This window comes from Lepus europaeus, chromosome 15, assembly GCF_033115175.1.
Source record: "Lepus europaeus isolate LE1 chromosome 15, mLepTim1.pri, whole genome shotgun sequence".
In the NCBI taxonomy this organism is placed as follows: domain Eukaryota; kingdom Metazoa; phylum Chordata; class Mammalia; order Lagomorpha; family Leporidae; genus Lepus; species Lepus europaeus.
In genome coordinates this window covers 44,077,864-44,101,291 of record NC_084841.1, presented here as the reverse complement: position 1 = coordinate 44,101,291, position 23,428 = coordinate 44,077,864, and the positions used below count along the sequence as shown (strand labels likewise).

Genomic DNA, 23,428 nt, shown 5'->3' with positions numbered 1-23,428 from the left:
AAGCAGAAGCATCAAGCACCAAACACACACACACATAAAGCGAAAGACAAGAGAATTAATGCTGCACACCACAAACAATTTCTGCCATTTTAGACGGTGAATATATTATAAATTCTTGTGTTTAAGAGCATCTTTCATCTAAGTATTTGAGTGTAAATCAATAGGAGAAACCAGTTTCTCTAACTTTAAATCCAACTCACATACCTGTGCATTTACAGATTGTGTGTGAGTTAAGCTGCCCAGGCTAGGAAAACAATTCCATACCTGAACTGCAATCTTACAAAGAGCATTTCTGTCTCATTCTGTCAGTAGATTTTTTTAAATGCACAAATTGCTATAAGGTCTGACTATGAACAAACACACCACATAATACCAGTTTTTCATTGTGGCAAAAAACACATGTAACATAAAATCAACCATCTTAACCAGTTTCCAGCATATGCTATACCACAGTTCAGTGGTATTAAATACATTCATGTTGTCAATCATTACCTCCAACCCCCTCCAGAATGTTTCATCTTGTCAAACCGAAACTTCACAGCAATCCAACAATCATTTCAGTCTCCTCTCCCCTAGCCTCTAGCAACACCAACCTTCTGTCTTCGTAATTTTGACTAAGTAGCTCATATAAATAGAATCATACAGTATTTGTCTTTTCGTGACTGGCTTATTTCACTTCGTATAACGTCTCAAGGTTCATCCATGCTGTAGTATATGTCAAAGTCTGTACCCTTACTCAGGCTCAGAACTCCTCCATCATGTGTATATACCATATTTTGTTTATCCATCAACAAATATCTGAGTTGCTTCCACCATATACATAATTTTAATGGTGGCACAATTTTTCACTAACTAAAAGGATCCTAAATGTGTAGTATACTTTTTATTTGAGCCATTTCTTCTATAGTTTAAGATTTTTAAGAAACCATTATAAATATCTGTGTGCTGCTTTTTCAGATTATTTCTTTTCAGCAGTTCTTCCAGAAGTACAATCATGTAAGTACACAGCAGGGAGCAGCAAATTAAAAAGAGAATAAATCAGTCTGTAGCGCACTTCTGTAAATAAAGTTTTATTAGCACACAGCCATGCTCATTTGTTTACATACCGTCATAGCTACTTTCAGTCTACAAAGGCATAGCTGAGTAGTGACAGAGATCTGACGATCCACAATGTAAAGTATTAAAAAGAAAAAATCTGTAATAACACTTGTCAATAACAACTGAATTTTTATTTCTTTAAATTTTTATGTATCCACTTTACTTTTTATAAATAAAAATTGGGTTCATGAATGATAAATTATAACCAGAAGTTGGTTTCACTTATGAACACTTCTCCATGCTTGCCAATTAATACTCTTCAAAAGCATAATTTTCATGATGGCATGAGACAGTCATCATAGGCATATGTCAACCATTCACTTGCTGTTGGATACTTAAGTTGTTTTCAATTCTTCACCATTAAACTATGAGAAAAAGTCATATATCTTGTAAGGTCTGTATATTTCCCAAACTATTTTTCTTAAAAAAACAAAAAAATACATTTATTGGATCAACGAAAATAAATGTTTTAAAAAGCCCTAATGCTTTTTTCCAGAAAGGTTACACAGCAAAGCCAAGTTCTTAAAAGAACTTAACTGTCTGATTAGAAAAGTCTCTACTAATTCTATAAATAAAAACTGGTATGTTTTGAAAAATGGGAATTCTTTTAATGAGACTGACTGAACAGTTTTCATATGTTAGCCAGCCTCTGGAAATTGTTTTTCTGTGAATATTCTCTTCATTCCTTTTGTTCTTTTATATACTTGGATCCTAGGTTCCTGTTTATAGTTTGAGTTTTTTTGGGGTGAGGTGTTGTTCATAATTTTAATAAGTATTTTCATTTTGTTTGTCCTGACTCTTTTTGTTTCTGACTTACCATTCAAAATTTTATATAATCAGATCTCCAGATAAATTCTTTCTTCTTACTGAGGTTTTTGTTTTATATTTATGTATAAGAATAATGTAATTACATCTACCTACATAAATAGTATAATCTCAGTATGGGAAGGTGACATCTTCTGCGAGTTCTCCATGGAGATACCAATCCAAACCAATCAACAGAACTCACAACTATGGCCAGCCCAAATTTATAAGGTTTCTTTTCTTTTCTTTTCTTTTTTTTTTTTTTTTGACAGGCAGAGTGGACAGTGAGAGAGAGACTGAGAGAGAGACAGAGAGAAAGGTCTTCCTTTACCGTTGGTTCACCCTCCAAAGGCCCATGCGGTGGCGCACTGCGGCCGGCGCACTGTGCTTATCTGAAGCCAGGAGCCAGGTACTTCTCCTGGTCTCCCATGTGGGTGCAGGGCCCAAAGACTTGGGCTATCCTCCACTGCACTCCCTGGCCACAGCAGAGAGCTGGAAGAGGAGCAACCGGGACAGAATCTGGCGCCCTGACCGGGACTAGAACCCAGTGTGCCAGCGCCACAGGCGGAGGATTAGCCTATTGAGCCATGGCGCCGGCCCTATTTTCATCTTGGAAGGAATCTATTTTAACTTTGGCTACCTGATTTTTAAGCATTCATTATTCTTCTCGAAAACATGAAGTTAGAGAAATGTCAACAAAAGGAGAAAAGCTTTGATTGAGAAATAAAGCTGTTTCTTCATTCTACTCGTGAAAGATGAGGGGTACGAGGAAGAGCCTTGCCCTGCGACTGCAGAGTCCCAGGTTCCACTTAGGCTTCTGCTCACAGGAGCTGTGCAGCTTCTCCAGGCTTCACTCATCACTGAGCCACAGAAACTAGAACATCTTCAACATCCCAAACAACTCTTAGAGCTCTAGAAATCTCAAATCAATTCATTTAATCAAAATTAAGAAAATTCAAACATTTACTTTTTCCAGAGGAAAACACCTCTCTCTTCTTTTCACTGGGTACTTGTCTAATGTCACTTCTTTCTTCTTCCTGAATCTCAAGGAAACTGCACTACCTAAACGCCTGATGGGATGAAGGTGGAACTTAACCACTGACACCAGTGTTTCTCAAGCTAGAGTGCCTTAGGAACACACAGGAGATGCTCTGGGAAGAGAAGCAGCACTTCTTTTGGAAGCAATTTAAACATTTCAATTTCACATTAAAATCCATAAAGCAAAGTCATGGAATGGAAATTCACATGAACCATTATAAATACCAGAGACTTCACAGAAAACTTCACACCTATCATTCTGGGCCACATTTCAGGTTCCTTAGGCTGATGTGTTCATTCTTATAAACTCAATTAGGCAATGGAAGTTTGAGAAGCACTGTAGATTTTCAGTAAAAATTATGAAAAACAGCTACTGTATCTCTGAATTACAACTGATTAATCTTTTGGAGAGCATGCCTGCATTCTCCCAGGTAAAACAGCCTATTTAAGAATTCTCTGAAGATACCTGTGAAGGAGGCAGTGACGTCACACAGCAGAAAATCCTATATTTGAAAGTGATTTTACAGAACTGTTTTGTCCTGTATAGAGTTTATTTCTAAAAGCCCTACATACAGTTCCTTCTATTACACAAGGCCTCCGCTTCATTACCCATAAAACAGTGAGACAAACGACCCAATGAAGTTGTTTTAAGTTACAGAGTAAGATAATTATAAGGTGCTTGGCACAGAGTAATGAATGACAGTTTTTCTATCTGCCACTTGATTTTTCTTACAAAATGGATGCTATTGTATTAATGTTCCATTTTTAAAACTCTAAATTTTAGGACAAAACGTCCATACATTTATATTCAGATGACCTTAAATATTTTTTACCCTTGATTTTAACCTGAAAGATTCAATACTTACATCAAACAGCAACTTAACATATAGAAAAATTATCCCTAAAATTAAAAATACTAGATTAATGGTTTTAATTCCTTAAAAAATACTAACCTGTTTTCTGAACTAGATGTAGAAGTACTAGATGATGACAATGTATGAGAATTTGACATGCGTGAAACAAACTTCTGGATGGTGTTACGAGATGGAGCTTTGATCCTTGAGCTACGCCTACTGTGATATTTCTGGAACAAACTCTCAACCTAACATTGGAAAAAGACAGTAACAATGACATTTGTGCCATAATTATTACACATATGAAGATTACTAAAGGTTGAAGTCTTTGGTTTTACTGCATTAAGTTTTTCATAAAGCTGATTGAAGAGCTTCAAAAATAAGAATACATATAGTTGATAGTGTTTTAACAGCAGGCCAGTATTTTTTATTTTTTTCAGTCCAGAAGAAAGAACTTATCACCTAATAGGTTATAAGCATCAAATAATTCTTATATATCCTCATACCTTCAGATCAATCACTGTCTATTTAAATTTAGTGCCCATGGAAAATTTTCAAAAATAAAAATCTGCTAGCAGTTTTACTCTAAAGCATTTATAAAAAATTACCTCAAAATTCTTTAAGGTTTTTCTCCACAGCATTGGGTCTGAAGGTTCTAGCTGAAACACCCGGAGCATAACAAATAACAGATGGATACAAAATGTTCCACGCCCACAGCTGCAGTTCTGAAGAGTTAAAAAAGACCTACAAATTAACAAATCTACGGTTCCATTAGAACTTGTACGTTTACCATTTTAATTTCCAAATTTATTAACTATAAATACACATTTCTCATTGTCTTCATATACAAGGGTAGTTCCAAAGTACATGGAAAAATAGAATTAAAAGATTAGTTTACTTTTATATGAAAAAATTGGAATCTCTGTATAATTTTTTCATAATACACATTTTCCATAAACTCTTTGAAGTCCTCCTATATGCATGAGAGGTATGAGAAAAGTCTATATAGCCAGTCATCTCCATGAATAAACCTCTTATTGTTTATTAACTTAAACACATCAAATTTATTTTATTGATGGTATATTAAGCCATAGTAAAAATCTCATTAGTATGTTAAAGAAAAATATTAACCAGACAAAATACATTTTAGGGAAACTTTACTAAAAGTCACTGATCTAAATTTTTATTTACTTATTTATTTGAATATCAGAGAGAGGGAGAGACAGAAAGAAAAAGATCTCCCATTTGATGGTTCACTCTCTAAATGGCTGCTATTGCCAGGGCTGGGCCAGGCTGAAGCCAGGAGCCAGGAGCTTTATCCGGGTCTCCCATGTGGGTGCAGAGGAAAAAGGACTTGGGCCATCCTCCACTGCCTTCCCGGGCACATTAGCAAGGAGCTAGATCTCATGTGGAGTAGCTAGGATTCGAACTGGTGCCAGCCAGTATTACAGGCCGCGGCTTTACCTGATAGGCCACAACAGTGGCCCCTGATGTAAATTTTTAAAACGTGTTTTTCTTCATTAGATAGACAGAGAAAACAGGCAGGCAGACAGCAGACAGCTCTCATCTGCTGGTTTGGTTCACACCTCCAAATGCCTGCAAACAGTTGTGTCAGGCCAGGCTGAAGCTAGGAGCCAGAACTTAATCGAGGTCTCCTGGCAGGAACTCAACTACGTGGGCCGTCACTGCTGCCTCCCAGGATGCACATCAGCAGTAGGCTGGAATCACAGGCACCGCTGGGACTGAAATCCAGGCACCAATACGGGATGTGGGTGTCTCAAGTGGCATCCGAACTGCTAGGCCAAATGCCTGCCGGCCCCAACTGATGTAAGCACATGATGGCACATAAATCTGAGCTGGTAACAGATACTAGTAACACATAAAGTGGTGACAACTCCTACCTGTGGCCCTATAAACACGCGGTATTTGTTGTCCGGGCTGTCCCCTCCAATCAGGAAAGAGTTGGGTCCTATTTGCTGCAGCAAGTACAGCCTGGCCCGCATCACCTTGTTCACGCGGCGGTTTGTTTCCTCAGGGCTGTATGGTGAGAAGCCATCTGGTGAGGGTGCTCTCCGGGGTGGTGTGATCCGGCCACTCTGAAACTTCACAAAAGTATTTGGTTACTAAGTGTCTTACTTTTTGACAAGAAACTATGAACTGAAAAAGGTCACACCAAATAGCTATGCAGCAGAATATAGTCTGAAAAGTGCTTAAATATATTTAAAGAAGAAAAAAAGCAAAAAGGCTTTATCAGATATCCTCATCTCAGGTGAACTTTTTTTTTTTTGACAGGCAGAGTTAGTGAGAGAGAGAGACAGAGAAAAGTCTTCATTCCGTTGGTTCACCCCTCAAATGGCCGCTGTGGCCAGCGCACTGCGCCGATCTGAAGCCAGGAGCCAGGTGCTTTCTCCTGGTCTCCCATGCAGCTGCAGGGCCCAAGCACTTGGGCCATCCTCCACTGCCTTCCTGGGCCACATCAGTGAGCTGGACTGGAAGAGGAGCAACCGGGACAGAACTGGCGCCCCGACCGGGACTAGAACCCGGAGTGCCGGCGCCACAGACAGAGGATTAGCCAAATGAGCCGTGGCGCCGACCTCAGGTGAACTTTTAAAATCTTAATCATCGGGCTGGCGCTGCGGCTCAATAGGCTAATCCTCCGCCTTGCGGCGCCGGCACACCAGGTTCTAGTCCCGGTCAGGGCGCCGGATTCTGTCCCGGTTGCCCCTCTTCCAGGCCAGCTCTTGGCTGTGGCCCGGGAAGGCAGTGGAGGATGGCCCAAGTGCTTGGGCCCTGCACCCCATGGGAGACCAGGAGAAGCACCTGGCTCCCGGCTTCGGATCAGCGCGGTGCACCGGCCGCAGCGGCCATTGGAGGGTGAACCAACGGCAAAGGAAGACCTTTCTCTCTGTCTCTCACTGTCCACTCTGCCTATCAAAAAAAAAAAAAAAAAAATCTCAATCATCAAGGCCGGCACTGTGGCATAGCTGGTAAAGCCGTCGCCTGCAGTGCCAGCATCCCATATGGACACCAGTTGGAGTCCTGGCTGCTCCACTTCCAACCCAGCTCTCTGTGTGGCCTGGGAAAGCAGCAGAAGATGGCCCAAGCCCTTGGGCCCCTGCACCCATGTGGGAGACCGGGAAGAAGCTCCTGGCTCCGGATCGTACAGCTCCGGTCGTTGCGGCCATCTGGGGAGTGAATCAGCCGATGGAAGTCATTTCTCTCTCTCTCCTTTTCTGTAACTCTGCTGTAACTCTGCCTTTCAAGTAAATAAATATTTTTTTTAAAAAAGTGATTTGTAATGAAGTTTCACATTTAAAAAAAAATCTCAATCCCTGTAACCAAGGTTAAACCTTTGGCTGAGACAGACAACCACGTGCAAATTAAAAAATTATTCTGTAAACATCTGGGCTTGGAAAAGAATTATGTCAATCAAAATAAAAAGCATAAAAAAGCACATATCCTAAGCAGGCAAAACAACTATGTCCAGTGGCAAAAATCAAACCTCCAATCTCCTGGCTTATACTTAAAGCTTCATTAAATAGTCTTCTATAACAAGTAATTTTAAGACACTGAGGAGAGGGCCCCTCAACTGAAACATCTCACTGCAGGTGACACACCTCTCTTGCGGCATGAGTGATACCTATTCCCCTCATTCCATTCCATTTGTCTTCCCATCAGTGCCAGTGGAAACCCCAGTGTAGCACACCTAACTGTAAAGACAAGAGATGCTGGCAAGAACACCAAGCAGGTAGAATCCTCATCTACTGCTGGGAGAACCTTAAGTGCAGCTGTTCTGGAAAACAGTCCCTCAAAATGAATGATCCCAGTAATTTCACTTCTGGGTGTAAGCCCCAAAGACAGAAAAACATGTCCACACCAACATCTGTATGTGGCTATACACAGTAGCATTATTTTCAAAAGCCCAAAAAGAGTGGAACACATCCCAACTGACAACCAGATAAACAAAATGTGGTATGTGCATACAAAAGAAGACTATTCTGCGACTAAAACTGGAGAACTAATACAAGCTATAACACGATGAACCTTAGAAACATGATACTAAGTCAAAGAAGCCAGCCATAAACCATCTGCTGTGTGATTCCATTTGTATGAAATGTCCAAAACCGGCAAATATGAGGGGTCTTCAAAACGATCATAGAAAATGTGTATTATGAAAAACACTGTGCATGGATTTGTTTTGCATCAAAATAAATTCTATTTTCCATAAGATTTTTGAAGTATCCTTGAATACTGACAGGAAATAGATGCATGGTTACCTGGGGCTGGGGAGAAACTTCTATTAAACTTTACACAGATTAAATTTAACAGAATATTTGAAGACAGAAATGACTCATGATTCAGGCAGCATTCAAAACTAGAAGGGGTTCAGACAGCTTTGATCCAGCAGTGTGAACAGCCAGTTTTAACATGCTGAACAAGAAGCAAGGTAAAGAAATCACCAGATTAGCTACAGGGATTTGTTTTATTTGTGCAAGTTTGACAGAAATTCCTGGTTATAAAATCAATTGGCTTGACTGGCTAAAGCTCAGTTTGGTTTCCTAGAAACAACCCCAGGCTAATGGTCTCATGCTTATTTTAAAACTGCTAATGGGTTTGGGGTTTCTTTAAAGGTGATGAAGATGTTTTAAATTAATTACAGTGATGGGCATTCAAGCCTGTAGATATACCAAAAAACACTAAATTGTATAATTTAAGCAGGTGAATTGTATAGTACATGAGTTACACAAGAGCAGTTCAGAAAGTCCATGGAGACTTTATTAAGAAACAAGTTTATTTTGGTGCGAAATCCATGTATACAAAGGGTCTTCAAAATGTTCATGGGAAAGGTTTATTATGAAAAATAAAACTGTATGAATTAAAAAAATTTGCATTAAAATAAACTTATCTTGTAACTCTTTTAACCTGTGAACTTCTTGAGTTACTCTCATATTTATAGCATTGACTAGCCCCCTCCTCCATGGATTCTGGGCCTGGGCTTGTCACTAGGTTTGTAAACTACCAGTGGAGCCTTCAGAAGAGCTTGCAGGTTGGGACTTGCCCTCTTGAAGCACTGACTGCAGCCCAGCCACCATGCTGTGAGAAAAGATGCCAGGAGGCCCCAACTGTTCCAGTATCCAGGTTGAAGTGACAGGGAACAAGCACTCTAGGGTATTCCAGCTTCAGCACATGCCATAGGAAACAGAGATAGCCAGCCCTGCCGAGCCCTAAGCAATCTGTATATTCACAAGCTAATGAATGTTATTATTTCCAGAGGGAAAAAAGTTAATTTGAAGGCATCAACACAAATCCAAAAATATTGTTAGGTATCATGGGTTTTACTGTACGTGTACTTCTTATTATTATTAAAAATTTGTTCATTTGAAAGATGGAGTTACAGAGAGGAAGAGGGAGAGGCAGACAGAAACAGAGAGAAATCTTCAGCCACTGATTCACTCTCTAAACGGCTGCAAAAGCCAGGGACCAGGAGCCAGGAGCTTCATCCAGGTTGCAGGGGTCCAAGCACTTGGGCCATCCTCTGCTGCTTTCCCAATCGTGTTAGCAGGAAGCTGGATCGAAAGTGGAGAAGCTGGGGTTGGAACTGGCACCCATACAGGATGCCGACACTACAGCCAGCAGCTTAAACACCGTCAGCCACAGCACCAGCCCTTACATGTATTTTTTCAAGGACTTCTATGCTTTAACAACTCCAGATCTGAGGAAAACCAAACATCCCCGTTTTGGTCACCCTCTCAATCACTTTTCCATTCTCTCATTTCTCTCCAAAGTTAGAAAGCTTTAACATGCACTTCTAGGGCTGGCACTGTGGTGTAGCAGGTTAAGCTTCTGTCTGCAGTGCTGGCATCCTATATGGGTGCCAGTTCTCTTTGAGTTCTAGCTGCTCCACTGCCGATCCAGTTCCCTGCTAATGCACCTGGGAAAGGGGAAGATGGCCCAGGTACTGGGGGCCCTGCACCCACAGAGGAGACCCAGAGGAAGCTCCTGGCTTCAGATCAGCCCAGCTCTGGCCACTGTGCCCATTACAGGGGTGAATCAGTAGACTCTAAGCTTGCTCACTCTGTTTCTCCCTCTGTAACTCTCTCAAATAAATAAATCTTAAAACAAAACAAAACAAAATAAAACAAAACATGCAGTTCCACCACTAGAATCTTTTACCTTTTTACAAATTTCTTTGTTGTCTGGCTTAATACAGAAAACAGCAAGATTCTCACAGCTGATTCTGCATTCAGTCTGCTGTGATAGGATGTTTTGATTCAAGTACCCAAAAAAATCTCACATAGATATTAAAAGGAATCTTTTAAGGATTTATGTATTTATTTAAAAGGCAGAGTGAGAGAGTGAGAGAGAGTATAAAAAATTACACTTGACAAGGCCGGCGCCGTGGCTTAACAGGCTAATCCTCCGCCTTGCGGCGCCGGCACACCAGGTTCTAGTCCCGGTCAGGGCGCCGATCCTGTCCCGGTTGCCCCTCTTCCAGGCCAGCTCTCTGCTGTGGCCAGGGAGTGCAGTGGAGGATGGCCCAAGTGCGTGGGCCCTGTACCCCATGGGAGACCAGGAGAAGCACCTGGCTCCTGCCATCAGAACAGCGCGGTGCGCGGGCCGCAGCGCGCCTACCGCGGCGGCCATTGGAGGGTGAACCAACGGCAAAGGAAGACCTTTCTCTCTGACTCCCTCTACTGTCCACTCTGCCTGTCAAAAAAAAAAAAATTACACTTGACATCAATCTCATTACAAAGTCTTAAGTATTGAGAAACTGTCACAGTCACTGTGGTATAGATAAGAGTTTTCTAAAATCTGAATTTTTGCTCTGAAACTCTAACTGCACAAATATTTTTAACATGAGACAACTACTGTTTTATGTACGTTTCCCATTTCATCACAGAATATCATACAGGCGTGTATTTAAACAAGGACTGATTTAATAAAATTCATTTCTATTCCTTCATCAAAGGCATTCTGATGAAATGAAACGGGCTTTTCTTCTCTAATGGCCAACACACAGCAATGAAACATACAATTTCTATTGTCACAGCTCTAATTTGGGTGGAGGAATCAGCAGGAGCTCTATCCATCATTTCCCTGCAAACACCAATGAGGGAAAGACATAAACAACTTCTCAGTTTTATCAGAAAGTCAGTCCTGACCTAGTGGACTGCTAGAAAGGATTCCTGGAACCTCACGCCCTCTAGGGGTCTGCGCTGGGAGGTTGGCTGCTCTAACACCACACAGCAGGCCGATCTCTTCTGTGGTACAAATGAGCCTGAAAATGACTGATCTGCTGAAGCAACTTACAGGCACCGGGGAAACTCTTTTTCTCCTTACTCCTGGCGATTCGGATTTCACTATGCGACCTGAAGGGGAGCTGCTGGGAGACGGGCTGCGCCGGCCTTTGGGGGCTGGAGACGCAGCGCCCACCTGGCCCTCTCCTTGACATTCAGCGGCCAAGTTACTCATTTCGGATCCATCTCCTTTAATAGGGATTGGTTTTACCACCTGTAATGAAAGTGTCCCAATAATTTTATTACTTAAAATGTAACAGACAAGTAAATGCTAAGAAATGAATTTAATGAGCTTTTTATTTTGAAATATTCAGTCACAGAACAACTTTTATTTGGTATTACTTTAAAACTATGAAGTTAAAGACTCTTTTTTTTTACTACATAAATTTCATTCATGTAGGGATTACAATTAAAAATGTTATCCTATCAAATTTTATAAATAGCGCTATATGCCCTAACTTACTTAACATTCAAAATCAACAATGAAAAGTTAGTAAGCAAATATGGAAAAAGGAGGACTTACAACTTCTACACTAATTTACTCCATTCCAGATTGAAGATTTTTTACAATTTGCTTTGAAAAAATTCAGGCTCTTGAAAACAATACTGGGCATAATTTTAAGTGCCCCTCTGGCTGATGAGTATAGAATCATTTGTTCAACAGCAGCCGCTGTGCCTAACCTTCCCTCCTCTCGTGGCACTCCCACACTCCCTCCCACTCCACATCTCCAGCCAGCAGCACCCGGGCAGCCCACTCTTGTGGGACAAACTTGGCCTGTCTTCTAAGGCTGTGTGAAAGCCCCACCACCACCACCACCACTGACTGACACTCTCTCTCTCCTGAGCCCTCCCACTCTTTTGTCCACCCCACACATTTGTACCTGGTCACAGATTGCTTTATGGTATGTCATGCATTACTCTGTTTTTATTTATTGTGCCATCTGGAGATGTTCCCACCTTATTTATTATATTTCAAGAAGAACATCAAGCAGCTTACATATAACAACAAAAACAAACAAAATCAGATGTCCCAAGCAGACAGTAAGTTTCCCAAGGATAATCTGAAACTGTAAACCATAAATGTAGGGTGGTATGATTACTCTTGAGAACTATGTGCTATGTGTCTTATCCTACACGTCTTTTCACTTCTATCCTACACACAGAGAGGGTACTTCGGTATTTGCCACAAAGTGGAGCCTGAGGAAAACCAGAAGTTGGTCTTTGAAAACTGGGTATTCTTAGTTCACGTGTAAGAAAGGATAAACAGCTGGTTCCTCTTTTGACAGCTGTGCTCTCTGCTGTATGGTAAGAGTTAGGCTCTGTTTGAACACCTCTGGCTCACAGAGCTCAGAAAGCAGTGTGTTTCTACTTCAGACAGCTTTGTTATGTTGACCGAGTGGGACTACACGCCTCTCCAACTGCCATCATCTTCAAGATGTTTCAACAGAACTCTCCCTTTTCCAACACAAATCCTTGACTCCTCTTTATCTTCTGATGTGAACAGCTAAAATGGCGAAGCATTCCCATCACATTGCCGCATGTAAGGGGTAAATGGAAAGGACGCAGCAGCTTAGCTGGAAAGGAAAGGAGTCAAGGTCCATGGCAGCTGCAAAGCTGACATGTAGAGGAACAATTAGATTTATTCTGAGTAGTTCCACAGGTTAGACTTACAAGTGGTGGGTGGGTAAGAACATACTTACAGCAGCTCAATGATGATGGGGTATCCAAAGCCTCAGTGGGTTTTGAGATATTTAAGCAGATCCTAGTTAGCTCCAGACCCTAACACTTTTTAAGATGACAGAAATGTTCTATCGCACTGCCTGAAAGGTGGCCATCAGCCAGTGCATTTACTGAGCATCTGGAACATGGCTGGTGCGACTGAGGAACCATATCTTTACATGCTTCGTTAATTTAAACCTAAACTTACACAGGCACATGGGATGGGTGTGGGGTGAGATGATCACATGGCAGGGGTGTAGTTTACACTGCCAAAGTACAGATGAATCAAGCTGCTGTCTAAGCTTACAGTGGTGATACACTGGAACGACTGGGACCTGCTCCTCCCAGTAAGAGCAGGGAAGCCCATTTCACAACGACAATCTGCGGCTGGAGAACAGAATCACCAGGGCAAAGGCTGGAACCTCTCCACCTTGCCTAATCCAGGAATTTAGGTTTTCTTTTGGCAAATCTTACAGATGTTTAACTCATCTTCCACCTCATGGGTTTATTTTCTGCTTTCCTATAAGAGTTCTGGAATTAAGAGCTCTTGGAGCCTATCCTAGAGATAAAGCATCTAAAATTGATTGTAAGATTATTTTAAGTTAGAATGAAGTACAATGTAAAACCAACACAAGGTTTTAGACGCTAACATTAGAGGGCAGTGCTGCTTCAAACATTCAGCCCTCCGCCAGGTAAGTTCCTACACTGTTTAACTTGCTAAATAAACACAGTTTTAACTACGATTTATTCCAAGTGGTCAGCCTACCAAGCAAATAAAATTATTGCACTTAAAACTTAGTGGAGCCGGCGCCGTGGCTCAGTAGGCTAATCCTCCGCCTTGCGGCGCCGGCACACCGGATTCTAGTCCCGGTCGGGGCACTGATCCTATCCCGGTTGCCCCTCTTCCAGGCCAGCTCTCTGCTGTGGCCAGGGAGTGCAGTGGAGGATGGCCCAAGTTCTTGGGCCCTGCACCCCATGGGAGACCAGGAGAAGCACCTGGCTCCTGCCATCGGATCAGCGCGGTGTGCCGGCCGCAGCGCGCCTACCGCGGCGGCCATTGGAGGGTGAAACAACGGCAAAAGGAAGACCTTTCTCTCTGTCTCCCTCTACTGTCCACTCTGCCTGTCAAAAATAAAAAAATAAAAATAAAAATAAAATAAAATAAAAAAACTTAGTGGAAGAAAAGCTTACAAGGGATACAGTCATGCTTAGTTTTCCACTTCCTTAGAGCAGGTAACCCCCACCACTCACCACAGGGCCTCTCCTATTTCTCCTTTCCAGCCACTCATGCTTCCAGGCTGGCATGCATGTTGCCTTCAGTTTCTCCCTGATCATTCGCTCTTCTGGGCGATCATCCATCTTGTGTAGCCCTTTGAGAGTTTCTTTATTCTCCATCTCGCGACTATAATGGAAGGAGAAAGAAGGAGAATGAGAAATTTATATACAATAAGTCACTTTGCAGGACAAATAACCCTGTGGCTTTGTATTGCACTGTCAACGGACACAGAATCAGAAAGACAACAGAAGGGTGAGCATTATGGCTTAGTGGGTTATGCCACTGCTTGCAACACTGGCATCCCATATGGGTACTGGCTTGAGTCCTGGCTGTTCCAGCTCTCTGTTAATGTGCCTAGGAAAGCGACAGAGAATGGCCCAAGTGCTTGGGCCCCTGCACCCACATGGGATACCTGGACGAAACTCCTGGATCCAGTATGGCCCAGCCCTGGCTGTTGTGGCTATTTGGGGAATGAACCAGTGGATGAAAGATCTCTCTCTCTCTGCCTCCGCCTCTCCCTCTCCGTAACTCGCCTTTCAAATAAATAAATAAATAAATAAATGGTTTTCTAAAAAAGATAACAGATGAAAACCCCAAATGGGTCATGAAAGTTATAAAAGTACTGTGAACTGTATACTAACATTATTGTAAAACTTATAAAGCAGGTAGTGCTAAATGTCTGATAACCATGCCTTATAAAAGAAGAGTTCTATTTAAGAAACTGCAGGCTTACTGGCAACATTCACAGCGACTCTTTTTGCTCCCGGGCAGCTAACAAGATGGATCCTAGACATTAAGCACTATATCAACAAACACATTCATGAGGACTGCATGGCTTCTAATGCCACCACCTAACACACCCAAGTCTACATCAGACAAGTATTTAGGAGGCTGTATTATGACCCTGAGCTCCCAGAATTTCCAGAAACATCAATCAATACAGACAGAATCTGGCAGGGATGCTTGTTTTCTGAAATGAGTTAAATATTTAATAGGGTAGGTGAAATGCAACTATGTCTTTTATGGTCCTGAAATAATTTTTCAAAGCCTAAATTTTTCTAGACCAACAATTCTATGACAAAGTATTTGGGGTACTCCATATCTACAGAGTGAAAGTCACCTGGAACAAACATTGTAACTTTTACTTTGTTAGTGGAATAAAACAATCTCTAAGAACTTGTGAAAATTAATTCTACAAAGTCTAACAGGTAAAGCATGCCTAGGAAAATGACCAACTTCAAAATATATTTATATCCATCTGCATACGTATGTACACACTCACCACAATATGTGTGGTTTTTAAAACATGGTTCATTTCCTAAGGAAAATTTTCCTCTGGAAGAAATAATGATTTTTAAAATACCAAGCTAATCTTCAACAATGATTCTGGAAAGTGTACAAAGCTAAAGAAAAATGATTTTCCTCCACTGCCAAGAAAAGGAAATACCAGAGACGATAACCTTGAGCTTACTAAAATGTCAAGTTCAGACTCCTCTAGGACTTTTCAGCTAATCAAAGCTTCGAAGCAATATCTTCAGAGAAGCAGCAAAACATCAACTTAAAACTAAAACTAAGGACAGAAAGCAGTCCAGGTTTTACAGAAGCATTGATACTGTCGAAGGTTAAACACCTCTGCCAGGGACTGGTCTAGGTGTTTTAAGGAATACAAGTAGCACACAACATTTGATCTGAACCTTGAAAACTGAAGTACCACACAGATATAAAAGCTGTCACCTAGGAAGAAGCAATATGAGATGGGGGGAAAAAAAAGAAACAAAGACTATTTCATTTACTTGAAATGGTTGGTGGTTTTCCGTGCTCTGATTATATTATAAAACATGAATATCAGCAGTATAGGCAGAAGAAAGCATGAGGGAAGGAAGGGAAAAGAGGAAGGAGAGAAGAGAAAGCAGAGAGTTGAGTGCAGCAAGCAGGGGAAGAGGTGGCTGGGTGGGGGCGTGAAGAACACTGAGGTATAGAAGGGGATGGAAGTGGAGAATGTTTTCCCCCAAATCCATCCTGCTCCATCCACAAGTCCTCAGGACGGCTCAGATTTAGAGAGAACCAAGTCTCAGGCTGACTGCACACCATAGTTCACCTGTGGATTGAACAGCAAACACATCTCTCCTTCAGTACCAATTCTGTGAGGTGTGGTTAGGCTCCCAGGGGTTCTCAAAAAACAAGCATTACCCACACTACCTGAACAAAGGTGGTCATCTCCCACCTTCTGGCCCTAGACCTGTCTCTTTCCTCAAACATCTTGCCTCTGCTTTGCATTTTCAGTCTCTCTCTTCCTGGAGCCTACCCAAATACACAGAGGACTCTTCTCAAGTAAATAAACTGTCTAGGATGAAGGGGCCCCCTTGAAATCTGCAGGATTTGCATTTCCTTTCTATTTGTTTGAAAATACTATAATCATTTAAACCAATTTCTTATTATAATCAGTAAGGAAGAATGTACTAGTAGCTGAACATGTCTATCTGAGGTCTTTTCTTTAAAATAAATGCCCAGAAACACTGCTGGGCCAAAATGTACACAAATTAAGGCTTTTTAAAATTAATTATTTTTCGACAGGCAGAGTGGACAGTGAGAGAGAGAGAGAGAGACAGAGAGAAACGTCTTCCTTTTCCATTGGTTCACCCTCCAATGGCTGCTACGGCCGGTGCGCTACGGCCGGTGCACCGTGCTGATCCGAAGCAGGAACCAGGTGCTTCCCCCTGGTCTCCCATGCAGGTGCAGGGCCCAAGCACTTGGGCCATCCTCCACTGCACTCCTGGGCCACAGCAGAGAGCTGGCCTGGAAGAGGGGCAACCAGGACAGAATCCGGTGCCCTGACCGGGACTAGAACCCAGGGTGCCAGCGCTGCAGGTAGAGGATTAGCCTATTGAGCCGTGGCGCCGGCCCAAATTAAGGCTTTTTGATGGTACGTTGATACTGGTTTAATATCTCTTCTCTGGACTCCTTGGGACCAGAAATAGAAATGTTTCAGATCTTACAGCTATTTTGAATTTTGGAAAAGATCATTTGCATACTAGTTAAGCATCCTAACTGGAAAATCCAAAATCTAAAACTTCTGAGCAATTTCATGTCTGTATTTAAGAAAATGTTACCTCCCCTCACAACCTCCAGGGCAAATAGCTGACTGACCTGGTCTGCACCAGCAACAGGCTCCTATGGAGATTTCTTCACAGAGCAGCCAGGGTCACTTCCTCCTTTAAAACCGGCCAGTGGGTTTCCCCCAGGCTTGGACTAAAAGCCCAATGTTCAGCGCAACCCAGGAAGCCCTGCACGGTCTGGTCTCACTTCAGCTCCTGCCAACCAGGCTGCACCTCACCCTCTGCTTCAACAAGGCCTCAGAGGCTCCAAGACCTCTCCCCCTGGCACAGCCTGCTTCCTACTCCGCACCCTTTCTCCTGGGTCTTTCCACCCACAAGGACCCCTCCTCAAGGCCTCAGAGTCCTTCTCAGTCTACAGGAGAACTCCCAGTTCAGCTCTTCACAGCGCTTGTGTCTTCTCCCAGTGCTCAGGGAGCACTGCCTACCACCCCCCCCCCCCCCATGAACACTGAGCTCCACGAGGGAGGGCAGGGCCCACGTGCTTTATTTGTCTGTAAACCTCATATCTAACCACGTGTGACTCAAAACAGACACTAACACACACGTTAGATGTGAACGATCACTTATGATCAGCTTTGGCAATCCCAAGCACCTTCTTGGTTTTAAAGTTTAATGACTACTAATGTTACTGAATCTTTTTCCATAGTTCTGTATTTCATTAAGATGAAATTTGTAATTTAAAGGTTATTCAATAAAACATTTTCATTGTTTCTGAATTAATCTGCAAAATAAACCAGAGTTCTTCCTCGCTTCTTCAAAATTATCTTTTAATTTTAAAATGTATTTTACTCACATCTAATGCCTGAAATCTGAATGTCTCTTATAATCAGTAATAATTACATATCACTAATCTTAAAATATAATTTCCACATTTTAATATCTGAAATTTTAATGCCACTTACAATCAAATGTTGTTGTAATTTAATTGGCATGTTTTGCCCACTTCCTTCATGGTATATAAAATAATGATATAATTTACAGCCACAGGGATTTTAGAACCAATGAAATATACAGTAAATCCTATTCTACCTGCCAGGAAGAAATTAAATTATACCTACCCAGTTTCATTTGTCTCTGAAATGGAAATCAAATGGGAAAAAAACAAGTTTTTAATACATCCTTGATTGTTATAATTCTAACATATAATATACACACACACATATATATATGACTTTGATATTTACCAGACATTTGTATGCATGTATATATACATGTGATTAATGATTCAATTAATATCAGAGCAATAGCAAGGGGGAAAAAATCTGCTTTTTTAAACAAAATTAAACAGCTGCAAAGTCCCTGGTGATGCCAGCCACATCTAATTTACTTTGGTTTAAACACCAATATTTGGGCATTATTTTTGCCTTGTCCACTAATAGAAAAAAACCTGCTAGTTTAAGTAAAATAATAACTCATATACTTGACTTTTACAAAGAAGAGATTTTAGCAACATAGCATGCTTTGAGAAAATTACCTTCAAGATTTAAAAAATAGGCAAATAAAATCTGAGCTAGCTAAAAATTGAAACTAAAATACTGCTACAGATGAGTCTTTAGCTTCCTTTCCTGTTTATTTAGCTAACTTGAGGCTTCCTGCTGTTTTGGGGATATCCAAAACACATATCCAAGTTGCTGCGAGTGGATTTCTGGTAGACTTAGAGCTTCAAGGATCCTTCCTCCCCTGAGGTTAGGTTTCTAGTCTTGGACACCTTCTCGACCTGGAGAGTTCACCTGTGAAAACCTGAGATGCCGCAATGGCCCTTCTCAGGGAAGCCACATGGTCTTCCCTTCATCTGACCTGGTCGAGTCACTGCTGATTCTGCTACCAGTTTGCTTCCTTTTAGTTCTGGGTATGATCATCTTCCTAAAAAGGTCACAGTACCATAAACCAAGACCCTACTCCTGAAGCCCCTTAAAAGCTAACTCCTGCCCTCTTCTCACAGCAAATTCTAAGCACACCAAGATATTTGACACTGTTTGCAGATTTTTTTTCTTCACTAGAAATACCCTTTGTCATCATCATGCTGTCAATAAAGAATCCCTATCACCATTCTATGGCAGTTAGCTAAACCTTCCTGCCATGCTAAGTATTAACTGTCATATGCCAAAAAAAAAAATAAATAAATAAATAAAAAATAAAAAAAACCCGCTTAAGCATGTTTCTTTTTCATCACATCATGAGCTCTTCCAGTACAGGTATATTTTATTCACTTTTCTACCATTAATGCCAAATGGTCCTGGACAGGCCACAAAAGGCACCTAACCCAGTGTTCTGGTCAGGGATGCATGAAGGCCCACACAGCCCTCCCTTCTGAAGGTGGGCTGTGATGCTGAGGGTGCCACGGTTTCTACATTGAACCCATCCTGCTGTTCACATGAGGTTGGTCCAAAGACTATACTGGTACCAGACATCTTAATCAGATTTTCTCTCTCTGGGAGTCTGACTGCAAGATATATGCATCATATCACTGCAGCAAGCAAGGCATGTAAACAGAGAAATCGTAAGGCAAAAAGCAGAAGCAGTGAGATAGAAGTAAGGGAGAAAAGAAATTAATCAGAAGATAGATGAACTTACAGAGGGAAAAAACAATAAAAGTAAACATAAGAGCTATACCTGGGCCCCTCCATGTGCTGTGAGATACTGTGTGGTAACTTTTATACTGCTCTGGGTGATGAATAACTAGTTCTCCAGGGGTTACCTATGTGCTGCAGTGAACTGGCACAGCGGGTTAACACTCTGGCCTGGGGCACTGGATTCCCATATGGGTGCCGGTTCGAGTGCTGGCTGCTCCACTTCCAATCCAGCTCTCTGTTATGGGCTGGGAAAGCAGTGGAGGATGGCCCAAGTCCTTGGGCCCCAGCACCCACGTGGGAGACCCGGCAGAAGCTCCTGGCTCCTGGCTTCGGAACAGTGCAGCTCCAGCCGTTGCGGCCAATTGGGGAGTGAACCATCAGATGAAGGACCCCCCTCTCTCGCTCTCTCTTTTTCTGCATAACTCTGACTTTCAAATAAATAAATAAGTAAATCTTTTAAAAAATAGAAAATAAAAAAACTTCTTCATGGATTCTTTACTTTGCAAAGAAATAAACATGTCTCTGTTCTCTGAAAGCCTGAGGAGCCCAACTGAAACACTGGTCCTGCTCAGTGCCTGGCACTCAGGGGACACTCGGTAAATAGCAAAAATAGCACCTCCCAAGTCCACTATGATTTCTTCAGTTACCTTCAGTTACCTGTTCACCATTACAATGGAACAATATGCTAATCAACAAGCAGTGCTATGGAGCCATAACTTTCAGGCTGTGTCATAACAGAACAAGTTAACATCACATGCTCAACAGGGTGTTAGGCGCTGCATGTGTATTAACTTACTTCAACCTCCCAGCAACCCTGCAAGGTGGCTGCCACCTGAGGCTTAGAGGGACTGGGTCCCAGTGAGGGCCACACAGTTGGTAAGCAAGGAGCAGGACCCAGCCCCAGCCCCTGTCCCAGCAGTAACAATCTGATGCAGATTCACCGGTTAGCACTCAGGTAGCTATGCTGCCGATACAAACCAGCTTCATGGATGTTCACAGTGAGACTTAGGAAGCACAGTAATTCTGCTCCTTAGTAGAGTAGTTCACGGTAATAGGACGAACTAACACTACAAAGGTCATACAAAACCTTCCTGGAAACTATGGGGACTTAACCTTAGCATAAAGACCTCTGTAACGGTTAGGTTACTCTAAATAACCCTACATAGAGCAAATCTGGACACTATTGGTGTCTAAGGAATCTTGAAGAACCCTGGAAAACACACTGGATGGCCTGGGACAGGCGGAATTCACCCAAGTGCAGTCCACTGCGAAGTGCTCACGCTGGTGGGGCTGCAGAGTCCTTCACACTCACATGCTTTGCGAGAGATGAGAGCAAGTCCAGCGCGAGACCCTCAAAATGTGAGTTTCTGGGTAAAGCACAAGAGAAGGAATGCTGGGTGAGGATAGAGAGTCAAAGGGATGGAGCAGAGAGGCTAATGCTTCCTTCCCACCCAAGGGGCAGTGCACTAACAACTCCACAGGGATTAGCTCAGCCATTTCTCACGGGGCGAGACTGTTACTATCCCATCTTATAGGTGAGAAAAAGGACAAGGGAGAGGTTAAATTACAAGTTCAAGGGGATAGAGTCTGAATACTAAAAAAAATGCAGAAGTTAAACTCAGATACAAGTGACTCCTATAGAGCAATAGGAAAATGAACATTTATAAGTGCTTAAAATTAAAATTTGTTGCCTTGTATCTGAGGTATATGCAAGCAAACACAAAACTGAAATATCTGTATCCCAATACTGGTACAATTCTGTTTCCCAGAAAACAGTTTTTCTGAAGATACCTTATCTTCTGAGCAAGAAAGATTAAATAAAACCATTGGTAAGGACAACCTTCCATCTTTAGACAATGCAGTTTTTACAACACAACTAAGGTTACAAAAGAAGTAACTGTGTATACAAATGGCTTACATTATGAAAATCAATTCCAAGAAGATTTCACTCCAGTTTATACTCAGCAATATTTGATTCTGAAAACTCCATGCAGCACATGTGCTATGAATTTACAGTGAAAAGGAAAAGCAAGTACTACCTTTTCCCCATATAACCACCATCTCTTGAATGTAACAACTGATTTCTTAGTCTGAGTATGGCCATAGTATCATTCAGTTTTATAGTATGCTTAACTCTATCAGAAATCATTTTATGGGTGTGTATGTGTGTGTGTTATTTCCAGTATTGTGTTCAAACCTCTCTATTTGGTTCCTTGACAGATTCAGGCACAGAATTCACCCTTTAAAAAAACTCATGCTCTGATTACATCAACAGTTAAATAATATGGAAGCCAAATAACAAAGACAGTAATGTGACTGATTATAAACCATGAACACCATGAACACAAGCAGTTTAAAAACACCTCAGTGATTCTGATTGATTCATGTTTATAGAATATTCTAAATAACCACACACATCCTATAAATCCTTTTATCTGGAATTGTGGATTAGTTTCTATTAAAATACCATTCCATTTGAGTTTTCACTAGCAAGAACTACAAGAATTTGAAAAGCAGTATTTGAAAAACAACATGATACAGAAACACAAAGACTATGCATTGAACTAACCAAAACCAAATCCAAACAAGGGACATTAATATTGCAAATACCTCCATCCAGCTGACCTAGACAAGGAAAGGGTTGGTTCCCTCAGTATATGTCCTTTCCCTTTCCGGTACTGCAGCTCCCAGCCCAGCACACACAATTGTAGATGCCAGCAGCTGCTGTCACTTGTACTTGACACAGACCTAGAAAATGACACTGTGCAGATGCTGGGATTTTACTCGTGATGGCGACACACGACCTTTAACAACCTGCAACCCCCACCACAAATTAGTGCCTTTGGGGACGTGTAAACAATCTCAAAGAGAACAGGAAGGAGATGCGAAAGGTTTCCCTATCTCTAAATTAGTAATCCGTAAGACTGTTTTAGGAGCTGGTGCTGTGGTCTAGGTGCTGTGGTCTATCGAGTAAAGCAGCCTGAGATGCCGGCATCCCATATGGGTGCTGGTTTGTGTTCCAGCTGTTCTACTTCCAATCCAACTGCTTGCTAATGTGCCTGGGAAAGTAGCATAGATGGCCCAAGTGCTTGGACCCCTGCACCCACATGGGAGACCCAGAAGAAGCTCCTGGTTTCAGCCTGGTCCAGCCCTGGCTATTGTGGCCATCTGGGGAGTGAACCAGAGGATGGAAGATCCCTACCCCCAAGCACCCCCAAAACACTTTCAAGTAAATAAATCTTTTAAAAGATTCTTTTAACAACTATGCCAATTAAGAATAGGGGATTTACAAATGGCACAGATTGTTACCAGTCAGTATCAAATCATTCATCAAGGTAGGCAGGTTTAGATCTTTTTTTATTCAATTATCTTTGGTCTAGATTATGGGGCAAACTACATGTCCCAGGCTCCCTTTTGAGAAGACAAGTTGAAACAGAAAAAAACTGTATGGTTCTCCTATACTGCATGTTCTAAAGCAACTAGTATTCTACAGAATAATGAATAAACTAAGAGATGGCTGAGGCAACTATTACTGGGAATTCAAACTCTGTGCTACAAATTTCAGGCCAATTAAAACTATCAAATAATGTGTGCATAAAATACAACTACAGAGTAGGGTCCCAAAGACTGAGCAGCTGTAATCTGAAAGTCT

At 41.7% G+C, this 23,428-nt stretch overlaps 1 protein-coding gene across 1 annotated transcript in view; it reads right to left on the bottom strand.

Annotated features, from left to right (window-relative positions):
- MAP3K1 (mitogen-activated protein kinase kinase kinase 1) overlaps window positions 1–23,428 on the bottom strand; it is a 74,856-nt gene that overhangs the window by 20,402 nt on the left and 31,026 nt on the right. The window contains exons 2-6 of the mRNA XM_062211993.1: window positions 14,063–14,213; window positions 11,106–11,306; window positions 5,696–5,896; window positions 4,403–4,519; window positions 3,894–4,042 (exon numbers count right to left, since the gene is read on the bottom strand). Coding sequence (XP_062067977.1) covers window positions 3,894–4,042; window positions 4,403–4,519; window positions 5,696–5,896; window positions 11,106–11,306; window positions 14,063–14,213 — 819 coding nt within the window. The remainder of the gene's footprint in view (window positions 1–3,893; window positions 4,043–4,402; window positions 4,520–5,695; window positions 5,897–11,105; window positions 11,307–14,062; window positions 14,214–23,428) is intronic.